This window comes from Callospermophilus lateralis, chromosome 13, assembly GCF_048772815.1.
Source record: "Callospermophilus lateralis isolate mCalLat2 chromosome 13, mCalLat2.hap1, whole genome shotgun sequence".
NCBI lineage: Eukaryota > Metazoa > Chordata > Mammalia > Rodentia > Sciuridae > Callospermophilus > Callospermophilus lateralis.
The window spans coordinates 32,901,409-32,915,085 of record NC_135317.1 but is presented as its reverse complement, the minus strand read 5'-3'; the positions used below and the strand labels follow the sequence as shown (position 1 = coordinate 32,915,085).

At 41.6% G+C, this 13,677-nt stretch overlaps 1 protein-coding gene across 1 annotated transcript; it reads left to right on the top strand.

Moving 5' to 3' along the window:
- The first annotated feature begins 537 nt into the window (after positions 1-537).
- Otud1 (OTU deubiquitinase 1) lies at positions 538-3,635 on the top strand. Its single transcript, XM_076831472.1, has one exon. It carries the CDS (start codon positions 955-957, stop codon positions 2,398-2,400), a length of 1,446 nt encoding a protein of 481 aa, XP_076687587.1. The 5' UTR covers positions 538-954; the 3' UTR covers positions 2,401-3,635.
- The last annotated feature ends 10,042 nt before the right edge of the window (positions 3,636-13,677 follow it).

The following is a 13,677-nucleotide window of genomic DNA, read 5'->3' as shown; positions in this document are numbered from 1 at the left end:
AGTTCGTCTCCACTGAGCAGGGCAGCAAAATTCCTGTAGATCCAGCAGAGAATACGACCTAGATAAGTGAATCCCAGGCAGTGGTGAACTCAGGCAGGAATGATGGCCCACGACCAGAAAAAGCCCATACAGATTTTAAACCAGTGCCTTGCTCGGATGCTTGCTTCGAAGTGCAATTTTTGCAAACGTTGGAGCTGGCCAAGCAGCTCCCATCCCACCACAGCCCCAAACAAAGTGGCACAGCCCAGAAATGAATGGCTCAGATAACCGAAGTAGTGCTTAGCTGTCACGTGGACAGCAGTCAGGAATACCACGACTGCGCATGCCCCAGAGCCTCAGGGCTTCCCCCGCCCAGCTCAGCCCGCGCCCCTGCCGGCGGCCACGCCCATGACGTCCGCAGAGCACGGCGGGGCGGGACAAGGGCCAGAGAGGGCGGGGCGGGGGCCGAAGGGGGCGGGGCGAGCTCGCGCAGTTGAATGGGGCGCCTAGACGAGCCGCACATTCCAGCGGGCCCACGTGACGCGGCCGCACGGCCTGAGGTAAACAACCGCGGCCCCGCCTCCCGGCCCTCCGCGCGCCCTGCACTCCTGCTCGCCGGCGGGACGCGCTCCAGCAGCGCGGGTGGCTTTCTCCGACAGTCCCCAGCGGCTGCCTAGGGCCGGAACAGCGGCAGCGGGCGCGGCGCCCCGGGCCTGCGGGCCGAGCGCGCCGGCAGGGGTCGAGCGCGCGTCCCCTCCCCGCCCCCACCGCGCGCTGTGGCGCAGCAGGAATTTGGCCCGGACCCGGTCTCTATTTGCGGCTCTTGACGCGCGGCGGCCGACAGTCCTTGGGTCATTTCTATTCTAGGGACACTGGGTCATCGCGCTCAGCCGGCCCCCTCCTCCAGGCCCTGAGGGTGTGTCCCCTGCACCGGGGCTCGCCGCGCCTATAAGGGGCCGAGCGGCGGGCAGGGACATGCAGCTCTACAGCAGCGTCTGCACTCACTACCCAGCTGGGGGACCGGGTCCCACGGCCGCAGCTCCCGCGCCGCCTGCCGCCGCCGCCCCATTCAAGGTCTCCCTTCAACCCCCGGGACCTGCCAGTGCCGCGCCAGAGCCCGAGACCGGTGAGTGCCAGCCCGCTGCGGCCGCCGAGCCCCGGGAAGCCGCCGCCGCCCCCGCCGCCAAGATGCCCGCCTTCTCCTCCTGCTTTGAGATGGTGTCCGGGGCCGCCGCCCCCGCCTCAGCAGCCACCGCCGGCCCGGCGGGCGCGTCCTGCAAGCCGCCGCTACCGCCGCACTACACGTCCACGGCGCAGATCACCGTGCGGGCCCTGGGCGCCGACCGGCTCCTGCTGCACGGGCCCGAACCGGGTTCCGGCGCCGCGGCCAGCGCCAACCCGCGCGGTCGCTGCCTCCTGCTGGCCCAGGCTCCAGGGGCCCCGGTGCCGCCGCGGCGAGGCTCCTCGGCCTGGCTCCTGGAGGAGCTGCTGAGGCCCGACTGTCCCGAGCCCGCGGGGCTGGACGCAGCCCGGGAGGGACCCGATAGAAACTTCCGACTGAGCGAGCACCGCCAGGCCCTGGCCGCAGCCAAGTACCGAGGCTCTGCGCCGCCCCCGGGGAGCCCGGAGCCCAGCCCCAGCCCGTGGGGCGAGGAACACCGAGCGGAGAGGATTCCCCGGGGGTGGGAGAGAGGTGGCGACCGCAGCGACTCTCCCGGGGCCGACGCGGCACGACGGCTGGACCTGGAGACCGAAGCTCCCCCTGCAAGGAGCAGCGAGGTGACCCAGAGTAGCGGAGCCGAGACGGTGGTGGTCTCCAGGTCGGATCCCAGAGATGAGAAGCTAGCCCTATACCTAGCCGAGGTGGAGAAGCAGGACAAGTACCTGCGACAGAGGAACAAGTACCGATTCCATATCATTCCCGACGGGAACTGCCTCTACCGAGCTGTCAGCAAGACCGTGTACGGGGATCAGAGTCTACACCGGGAGCTGAGGGAGCAGACGGTGCACTACATTGCCGATCATCTGGAGCACTTTAGCCCTCTGATTGAGGGCGACGTCGGGGAGTTTATCATCGCTGCTGCTCAGGATGGGGCATGGGCCGGGTACCCCGAATTGCTGGCTATGGGGCAGATGCTAAATGTGAATATACACTTAACTACTGGAGGGAGGTTGGAGAGCCCCACAGTATCAACCATGATTCACTATTTGGGCCCAGAGGATTCCCTAAGGCCTAGTATTTGGCTCAGCTGGCTCAGCAATGGACACTATGATGCAGTTTTTGATCACTCCTATCCTAACCCAGAGTATGACAATTGGTGCAAACAAACTCAAGTGCAAAGAAAACGCGATGAAGAACTTGCCAAATCCATGGCCATATCCCTATCCAAGATGTATATTGAACAAAATGCATGCTCTTGAAATGTCTGAAAACCTTACACCCTGGGGAAATTGCGTATATAACTTGTGTTTGGAAAATCACATGAACTCTAAATCAGGGTAACAGCACTTTTAAACTTCCTAGTAGATTTACTGTAGGTGTAAAGCCTTAATCATTTTTTGAATGTTTTCTCAGAGCTGAAGGTTGCTGGGCACCTAAATGATTTGTTTCATGATAGCTTTGGGTGATCTGCTATTTATAATTTGCTGTATAAAGTGAGCACTACTTAATTTGCAAGTTAATATCTCACAGTGTAAATTTGTGCATTCCTGGTAGTCTATTTTCTATAAAAACGTATTTTTGCACAACATTTTTAAAAATGGTGTTACCTTCATCTATGATGTGTTCCATTTTGACAGCTTTCAAGCATAAATCCAGAGAAATGCTTTATATAAAATGTATTACTTTGAAGTGAGTTTGTGATTTAGTAGTTATTTTATGTTGTTGAAATGTGAATTTCACAATTCTTAGATAATTATTTCAAATTGATATTGATGCATTCATGTTACCAGATGATTGGCCCATTCCATTTTGATGAAATAGATTTTTTAAATTGTTATTTTTCTAGAAATGGTCAGTCTTTATAAAGAAAAATGCTTAAGGGATGGCTGTGGGGAGTTTTTTTTTTTTTTTTTTTTTTTTTTAACCTTTAAGGGATAGTACCAGGTCTTACTTGAATGAAAGTCTGATATTTGCTGATGGCAGAAGGATGATTCTGTACTCTTGTTGATGTTTAGAGTAGATTGTCTGGTGCTCTCCATTGTTTTTATTTACGTGTGTCATTTTGCTACAAAATAATTTAACGTGGTATAAAATTTTGGGACAAGATAGGCCTCCTGCTTTATGTACTTTCTTTTATATCTACTTGGATTCAACTAAGAAAAAAAAACTAATAGCAAAATGTCTGGACCCAACCTTGGCAGTTATTTTATAGCAGGAGAATACTCTTAATATTGTGTTCTTTTTAAGTTCTTCCAAAAGCCTAAGTAGGATTGCCGTGTATTATGTAAAAATGTCTGCAAACAGAGCTTATAAGGTTTGCTGGGTCAAACAGTGTTTCCAACCTAAAATCTATCTCATTGCAACTTTAACTACTTTTAGTCATATTTATTAAGTAATGCAGTTTGTACTTTTTTATTTTGTAACATTTTGTGATTTTTTTGTACAATACTGTATTTGTACATTAGAGCAATTCTCAGCTGATGGAATGAATGAATAAAATGCACACTTTTACAATGTCTTTTTGGGTAGAGTGGTTTTTGAACTGTGATTACTGTGGAAACCTTTCTTAAATGCACAATTTTTTTCATGTGTAAAAATGCCACAGAAGTATGAGAGATTTCCTAAATTCTCACATGAACAGGATAGGTTAATCATTAGTAATTTCAAAGGGTAAGTCTCAATGAAATATAATTTAAAGGTGGAGTACTCAAGAAATTGCTCTCATTATTTCTAATTATAATTTTTATCTAAAATTATAGCTGGGCCTATTGGCTAATGAACAGGGAAGTGCAAGTTCTGTGTTCACCAGTATAATGTCTGGTTTGTTATTTAGTCAAAATTTTGTGTTTCACTCATTTTCAGCATAGATTTTAACTTTGTTTGCTTGTTTTCGGAGTAACCACTGCATTGCCCTAATTTTTTTCTAGTCTGGCCTCTTTGAGATAATGGGGATCTATGTTAAGATGTGTTCCCAGATTTAGTTGAAAAGTGCAAGTTACAGTTTGTGTTCCCTCCAAAATTCATGTGTTGAAACTTAATTTTACCCTCATGAATAAATTAGTGTCTTTAAGAGGGCTTAGATGCGTTTGGCTTTTTTGCTCTCCTTAGATGGCCTTCACCAGATGGGGAACTAACAAATTTCTTTTGTTTATAAATTGTACAGTCTCAGGTATTTTGTTAGGATGTGTCTTGCAGAATAAAAGCAGTTTTAATTTTTTTGCTTCCAGTTGATCAACAATATGGTTATAGGCACAACTGAGTTTGAATTCATTGTTTAACCACATGTTTGGAAGGATGTAGATGGTTATCAAGAATAGAAAATTTTAAAAAATTGTCAAAAGCTTAAATGTTAACTGACGTCTTTCCCATTCACTTTCTACAGTTTGTTTTTTGAAGAGGAAATATATTCCTTATGTTAACTGTAGTAGGCCTGAATCACCAAAGACTTAAACAATTCAAGAGGAAGAAATGTGGTTAACTCTTTTTTACTTTAAGCAAAGAGAGTTATTAAATGGATCCATTCCTTCAGTTACTCTTACAGAACAGCCACAAGACTCAAAACTATAAAGGAGGTGGGTGATGTTGTGATTAAGATAAAATTTTAAGTTTACTTCCCCATAAAATATGATACAGGATGGGCTGGGGTTGTAGCTCAGTGGTAGAGTGCTTGCCTAGCATGTATGAGGCACTGGGTTAGATTCTCAGCACCATATATAAATACAGTCCATTGACAATAAGAAAATATTTTTTAAAACTATGATGTAAATAATACTATAATTATTTGATTACTATTTAATTTAAAAACTAAAAGCTATAGTACTTAAATGTTTTGGCAAAAATCTAATATCCAAATTGTTTTCCATTCAAATGTTTTCTCTAAGCTAAGACTCATTTTTAGTATATTTAAGTGAATATTAAACCACTATTGATAAGTGTCACAAAGACATGGGCATGTGAAACTTAAGTCATGTTTTTCTAAACTTGCAGTTCACATACTTTAATATAGCAGAATTTCCATTAGGTACAAAGCTTTTCACGGAAGCCACATTTTATAGAGGAAAAAAAATGCCTTTAATGCTTTAGGGTCCCCATGAATATCAGAATTGGTTAGCTTCAGTTTGGATAAATAGTCTTAATGTTGAAATGTTTGTTTCATAATATTTGTATTGTAAAACAAAACCAGGATCTTGAGATAGTCTCACTATTTTGCTTTATGTGTTTTGTTCTTTTTCCCTGAAAGAATAGAGAGCTAAACTCTTAAAATTTTATTGTGATATTCAGGGAGCTCACAGGAAAGAAAGGCAATAGAGAAGAAAAATGAATCTTGGGTCTTTGAACAGCTGATAATTTGGTTTGTAGGTGGTATGGTTTGGGTGTCCCCCAGAATTTGAGTGTTGGAAACTTAATCCCCAAAGTTTTACCCTAATGGTATTTGTAGGTGAGAACTTTGGGCCATAATTGGGTCTTCATGGATTAACGAGTTATCCAAGGAATGGCTTTATCATAAAAGTAAGCTCTTTGGGGCATCTTGTTCAGTCTTACCATGTGATGCCCTCCACCATGTTATGATGCTGACAGCAGCTACTGGACTTCCCAGTGAGCTGAATCTTTGTTCATTGTAAATTAGCCAGCCTGTGGAATTATCATAACAGAAAAGTAAGAAACTAGGTAAATATACTGGACTAATTGAAGTGTATTTGTCAAATATGTAGCATATTCACATGTAACAGTCATTTGTTACCTGAAATCATAAGTCTAGACTCATTTTTTTATTCAGTGTCTGTAACTCAAAGAAACACTGAGAAACTAGATGACATTTAATTCAGCTTTATTGCCTTGATTTACTTAGTTTATTAGGTATAGGCTATATTGTATTCCCTGTTGATCCCTGAGTTTTGCAACTCAGTAGCAAGGAGAGGTAGGTGTTTAGAAATTATTGAATGAAGAAATGAATTTGAGGGAAAATAAAGACACTGAAGTAGTGAGTTGCTAGAAACCCCAGGTACTTGTGTATGGTAAGCATATACTATACCACTAAGTCACATCCCTGCCCTGAGTTCTATAATTGATGAAATAGTTTTTTAAACCAAAAGTTAGAATGTATTGATTTTACCTTTTGTATCATCTTTCAAACATTTGATAAATTGAACCTAGATAAGTTTTTTAAAATATAGAACTTTGATTAATCTGAAATGATTTTGATGCCTTGTTCCAGGAGATTTGCTCTGGCTTGGTTTAAGGGGATGATGCACTCATCCCAAGTCCAGTCTATAAACAGTTCTGATTTTGTTCTACTTTCTCATACGCCTGGTTGGGAAGGAAATGTTGGATGGATTTCAAGCATGCTTTCTGGCTGTTGTGTTCAGTAATAATGACTGCATGCTTGTGCCATTGGTCAATGGAGCCATGGCAAGTAGTATGAATCAGATCAAAACAAATGTATTAGGGAAAACGTCATATTTCCTCCTGGTGTAAATTAGGTCAGCGACAATTGTGTATGAATAAAGGTCAGAGAGATAATTCACTGTTATCAGATTAGTCATAGTAAAACCTTATCTAGCCTCCCTTGTTTCTAACAATTGAGTTTTCTAAATAATTGAGCAGTCAATTTATGTGTAAATATATAAAATATATATATAAAAAATATATATAAAAAAATATAACTACTTTGGATGAAATTCTTTAAGACTTCACCTTTACAAAGTAGCTGAATGTAGTTCAATCTGCCCTTGGTATCTTAGGGCTCTCCTGCAGTCGTGGGCTTATTGCTATGAAGCTTGGCAGACTGCTGAAGTGTGATTGTGCTTCACAGAATCTCAGCTTGCTAGGACTTTCATCTTCATGTTTTATGTTTTCCGGTATCCTCCCTCATATTCTGATTTCTCTTCTCATAATTGTTACTTTTTGGCCCTAATTCCCCATTTGATGTCCTGTGTTCAAATAGACATACTAAGAAACATACTTGTTAGAATAGATGTTGAATTAATAAGAATTTGGCTCCTAATTCAGAACTGGGATGGTTTGCTATGAGTAATATGTTTAAGGTTTAAATTTGACCAGAGAGTTTTTTTGCTGCCTCTGTCTGGTGTTCTTTGATGGAATCCTAGGTTTGTCAGCTTAAGAGGCCTCTGAATGTGTGCAGTGGCATATGTACAAAGTGAACATACTTGGATCGGGGCTATACTAATCTTCAAAATGGAGTTGATTTGTCACTGGTTAAATTTTGCTTCTTCTCTACCATAAGTAATCCTTTAATACTTGTTAGGTAGCTAGTCAACCTTTCATGGGTGAGGGCAAGGGTGATTGAAAACCACAGGGAACCTAGCAGGACTGTCAGTCCTTGAAGGGGGTGGGGGGGCTTGGTATGTTAATTAGCCACAATGACCTTACCTTAAGAAAAGCTATTGTTACAAGATCAGGTCACACCCTACCAGGTGACCTGGACCCTCCCTATGTCACAACCCCCAATCACCCTGGCAACCAAAACATCAAGACCCTCACAAAGAAAGTTTGCTGAGAGCTATTCAAAGAGTAATACACCAATTAAGGAGGTAGGAAATTGTGACAAAAACAGGGAGACTTAATTTCCTTAATTTCAACTCTAAGCGCCACACCCTTCTCTTTTCCAGTGGGTCCTGTAGTTCCTGGGTTGTCAGTAGTCAAGAGGTGGACCTGGGTGGGACTCTAGAAACCTTCCTGGGGTTCTCAATAAAACTGGAGGACAGGCACTGGGATGTAGCTCAGTGGCAAAGCATTTGCTTCTCAATCACAAAGCCCTGGGTTCCATCCTCAGTTTAAAAAAAAAAAAAATTGGAAGGCAGGAGGTACATACACATTGTCCTTGTCGTCTCTGAAAGGACCCACCCTCTTCCTTGAGCGTATCCCCCTTTCCTGTCCTTGTTACTCCAAGCAACACGTCTGGAATCTTTCTGGTGTGATTGCAAAGACTGGTGAGAAAGGATTGCTGTGATTCCCTCAGCATCCCAGCAGGCCCTTTGCCCTGTAGTACTGCATACCTGCCATTGCCTTGTTTATGCATTTTTGTATTTAGTTTTCTGGTCTACTAAGCTGTGAGAATTATGAGGTAATTTCAATATCAGGTGCTCAATGAATGCTCCAAATCACAGTTTGCAAAGACATGTCCAATACAAATATGACAGCTTTCTTTTGAATTTCTTGTCCTTAGTTTTTCCTTAATGTGTGTGTTTTATGTCTATATGGGTAAACAGGCTTATTTTTCACATTCTGGCCTCCCCTTTTCATGAGAGTAAACTTTTTTCTCACACTGATCAAAATGGCTGAATAGGTTCAGTAGGCACCCTGCATTAAAATGCTGACAAGTAGGACTTAGACTATAACAATCTGAAAAAGATAAGGTTGAATTTAATTCCGTGGGGTTTGTGCGATTTATATTTTAAAGCAGTTGCTGTAGAAAAAAGACATTGCATGTGCACGTGTACACACACACAGACACGGCATTTTATTCTTTGAACTAGAATGATTTTTGAACTGTAAGTAAGGATGCTAAATAGATTGGCACTATATGATGTTTACTTGAGGTAATGATTAAGCAAAATGTTTCACGATAAAGTGGTTGTATTTCTTAGCTTATCAAGGTACAGAAAGGAAGTGTGCAAAATAGGCAATTGTGAAGGGAATTTATACCAATGTGTCATGTAACACCTGTGCAGCCAATTTGTAAAATAAACTCCAATAAGGCTTTCAGTCCTGGTGAAAAACAGGAAACATTCACACTCTTTGTCTTGCAGGGAAATATGAGCTCTACTGGTGATGTAATAAGAATGAGAGAAGAAGGAAATGCCATGGTTGAGTGGAAGAATACAGTCAGAGAATTCTGACTTAACTGTCACTCCACTGTCTTGACCATCTCCCTGCAAAGCACTAGAGCTCTAGGGGGAGTAGTTGTTTAATTACACTTTAACTCTATATTTAAACAATGCTCATGTCTCAATAGTAACAGTAGATGCCTGAAACAGAGACTTCAGTAATTGCTCACACAGAATCCCAGGCCACAGAAGAGAACGATTTAAGATGAATGTTGACTGGGTCAATACCAAGTTGTTCTCTGACAGATTTCTTTTTTTATTACCTGTTTCTTTTATTGATAGTGGCTGTTGGTGGAAACCAGTACTACTCAGAATTGCAGCAATTCATCAAGAGAGGGCTCTGTTGATTTAGAAGGCAACTTGACCCTACAAGAATAGTCGTATTAGTTAGGCCAAGCTATTGTAAGAAAAAGGAGTTTGTTTCTTTCTTACTTAAATGTTCCAAAGTCTGGGTTGGCTCCCTAGAGGCTGTCACCATCTGATCTAAGCTGTGCCACCACCTTGTCTAGATTCTAGCAGCTGGGAGGGAGAAGAGCTCACACCCCAGGGGACTTTCTTCAAGTCTGCTTTTCCCCATTGTCCAGAAAGCATCATGCAGCCACATGAAATTGGGAAATATTATTCAGACCGTTTCCCAAGAATAAGGGTAAATGGATTTTTGGCAGAAAAACTGCATTCTTTTTAAATCTTTTCCAGAAATGGTTTTGAGTTAACATTATCTATGTGAAAGAAAAAATATAATATTGAGGTATCTTGGACTAGAGTGAATAAATATACATTAACTTATTTCACAGGACAAAGATAATAGAAGTGGAATTAGCTGTTGCCATAATTTAGGGTTTCTTATCAGCTCCTCAACAATGGGTTTGTCACAGATGAGATGTATACATGTGCCAAGCCTTCCATGTTTTGAGAAGGCTGCTATTTTTCTATTTCCTTTCCATTCTTTATTGTTCTTTAGTATATCGGCAATATCTTGAAAATCTGGTGTTCAACACAAGTCCTGTTTTTCTTTAGGAAGAACAATATAAAAACCTTTTTTTTCCTTTTTAGGCTTTTTAGAGACTTTGCTTCTTTAGAATATTGCTGGTTTGACTTCTCCCACTATTTAGTGATTTCCTTTTGCCTTCCCCTGCTTGGTCTCCTTTTGAAACATTTGTATGTGTTCTGCTCTGCTGAAAATTAGGTGGTCTTCTTTATTATTTATGAGTTCAATAACTTTGCTAATTTTCTAACTTATTACGTTTTTTTAAAATAAAATCACTAAACCTCTCCCCCCCACAAAAGAAAAGGAAAGCAAAAAGGTATCAGCCCACCTCATCTCCCCGCAAAAGGAAAGGAAAACAAAGAGGCACAAATGGGTCCTTAGAAGACAAGAAACTCCAAATAAAGGATATATTTAAGATTTAGCAATGCAACTAATCCCCTGAAATTAGTTAATAGGAATCATCATAAATGGGCAGAGCAGACACAGGTAAAGACCATGCACCTTAAGAACTGGTCACTAAAGTTCTGGTGAAGAAAGGGACCTCCTAGTGTCACCAGCTGTACAGCAAGCCCATTCTTAGCAAGAACCAATCAAAAGTACTTGACAAAAGGGCTGGGGGTGTAGCACAGTGGGAGGGAACTTGCACAGCATGTGTGGCCCCCTGGGTTCTATTTCTGTCACCACCAGGACCACCACAACAAGCACCATAATTAATACAAAGAAAGTTGTAACTGGCCTAAATATAATGTACTACAGCAATGTGTTGTCATGAGAAGTGTGGTGGTCAGTATAAAGCCTAGAGAAGAGGCGGTCAAACAACAGTGCATTGGGCAGTGTGTCCCATTTTATCTAGTGTTATGGCTTGGCTCTTCAGTGTCCCCTAAAGGTCCCTGTGTGGAAGGCTTGGTCCTCAACTTGGAGCTACTGGAAGGTGGGAGAACCTTTGGGAGGTGGGATTTAGGTGGAAGGAAGCGAGGTCATCGAGCATACTAGTGAAGTCCCCTTTCTCTCTATTTGCTTCCCAGCTGCCATGAGGTGAGCAGCTTTAGTCCACCACACAATCCATGCCATAATATTCTGCCTTTCCAAGGGGCCCCAAAACAACATGGCCAATCCATCGTGGAATGAAACTTCAGAGACTATGAACCAAAATCAGACTCTTCCAGTTGATTTTCTCCAGTGTTTTGTCACAGTGACTAGAAGCTGACTAACATACTGGTTAGCTAGCCACACTAATATGATGAACAATTTCAGAAAGTAATTTTTGGAAATAGGAAGAAAATATTTATTCAGCAAATATTGCCTGGAGGATAGCAGGTACTGTGCTAAATATTATGGAAACTCAAAGGTGTTTACTAAGGAGGAGCTGTAATAATCACATCTTGCTCACATTATTTTGTTCATGAGAGAATTCTTTGGAGTCAAAGTTGGCTGGGGTTCAAATTGTGACTTAACTAATTAGGTCAAGCATGACCTCAGGACAGTTAGTTAACCTCTTTAACCCTGATTCATCATTTGTGTAAAGGAAATAGTTATATTCATTTCAGAGGGTGTCATAAGGATTAAATTCTAAATAACATAATTTATCGTAAGGATAGAGCATAAAATTAGCCCTCAATAAATGTTATAACTACTTCTATAATTATCATGTTGAGAATCACGAGACTAACTAGCTTATGTGAATTTATAGGGGAGTAAAAATGGAGCTTCCCTCCACCCTTCTAGAATCCTTGGCTGGGCTATGAATTAAATTGACATAAGTCAGATTAACAGTAAAAAACCACATGTAATTATGTATATATGGGGCTGGGGATGTGGCTCAAGCGGTAGCACGCTCGCCTGGCATGTGCGGGGCTCTGGGTTTGATCCTCAGCACCACATAAAATAAAGATGTTGTGTCCACCGAAAACTAAAATTTTTTTTTTAAATTATGTATGTATGAATGGATGTCTCACAAAACATGCCTGGAAGAAGGGTCAACTGAACTTACATAGCTTTTGAGTTATGAGAAGGAATAGGGATTTGGGGCTGCTGGGAGGGGATGGAAATACAGCTATGGGAAAGTGAGGGAAAGAAAAGCAGGTGAATAGCTTTAAATTCCATGCTTACTTTAAGATTATTCTTTAATATTGATTGAGAGACTAATACTGCATATCATTACTTAGTAATAGATTTTGCCTTTACTTATGCAAATATTATCTCAATACTTTTGCATTTATTTTAAAGCTTGAAAATTACAAGTCCTTTTTGGAAAAGGTGACATTGACTATTTCCATTTTGATGTTTATGTATTTACTCAGTAGCAATCGATAGCTTCAGTCTGCCTAAAAATATCAAAATTATGTTTAGAATGAGCTGCTTTTTTTTTTTTAATGGGGCTGGGGCTGTAGCTTAGTGGTAAAGTATGTGTTTAGCATGCGTGAGGCTGTGAGTTCAATCCTCAGCACTTCAGAACAACAAAAACAAAGAAACAAAAACCCAAAACAAAACAAAGAATGGACACTTAAATTTTTTTTTTTTTTTTGAATTGGGGAATTTTAAGTGGAATTTTGATTATCTTTGGTAAGAAATATGGGATTCTTTGATACATATTCTGCTTTAGTTGCTTCATTTTTAGTGTAATGTTTCATGTGTCAAGTTTGATCTTACATTTGGGAGGAAGAAAAAAAATACAGGAGCTGTCTCTGTTTTAACCAGGATGAAATTGAAACAGGACAAGTTTTTATACCTAGTTTTAGTGTAGGGACCAGTAAGTTTTACATTCAGGAGATGTGTTTTCTCCAGTGGATTGGTGATGGCTTCCAGGAGCCCCATGTTGAGAAGGTGTCAGGTGCAGGATCTTTCGGAGGGTCCATAATTCATGGGAACAGAAGAAGGACATAGCGATCAATGAAAACCATAAGTGTTTTTCCTCAAAATATATAAAGGATTGTTCAATTGAACTCTTATCAAAATGTAAGGGAATTCTCTGTCTTTCCTCTGTTTGCCTAAATTCAGGACAGAAATTCATGAAGACAAAGGTCTTTCTACTCTCATCTACCCCTTTTCTGCCTAAGGACAAGAATATAAATTTTCACTTGATTATGACAAAAAAAAAAAAAAAAAGCTTTGTCTTTAAGAAAATATTTCATTTGAGCCAAATATGAGTGATGATGGCCTGGGAACAGAGATTCAAGTTACCCTGAAGAACATGTTCCAATTTGAAAGAGGTTACATGAACTTTTATAGTCATAGAACCAAAGAAAGTCAAAAATCAATACATTTACCAATTACATTGATGGGGACATCAGGTAGGCAGGCTACAGCAAGGGTCGGGGAGATCATTTCTGTAGGTCTCAGATGTCACAGCATTATTTGCTTTAGGGTTGGTAGAGCTTAGGGATACTCTGAGAAGTTTACGTAACAGGAAAATGTTAGGTCTGATACACAAGTTAAGGTAAATGGCTATTAAAAGGCCTAAGATAGCCCAAGATAATTTTGGCTCTGAACCTAAAAACATTCCCTCTTTCCACAATCATGATGTTCTACTCAGTCATGGTCAAGCAGTCTGCTGGATCTTTAATAAGAGAGCTTCAGTTCACAGATACCAGCTCAGAGACTTAGGCACCTGCCAAACTGTGAGCAGACTTTCTCCCCAGAAATTTATCTTCCCACAGTTTTCCTGCCTCTGAAGCCTAAGACTGTTTTCCTCCTTGACATCA

Coding starts and splice junctions, on each gene's coding strand:
- Otud1 (XM_076831472.1), top strand. CDS start 955: ATGCAGCTCTACAGCAGCGTCTGCACTCACTACCCAGCTGGGGGACCG.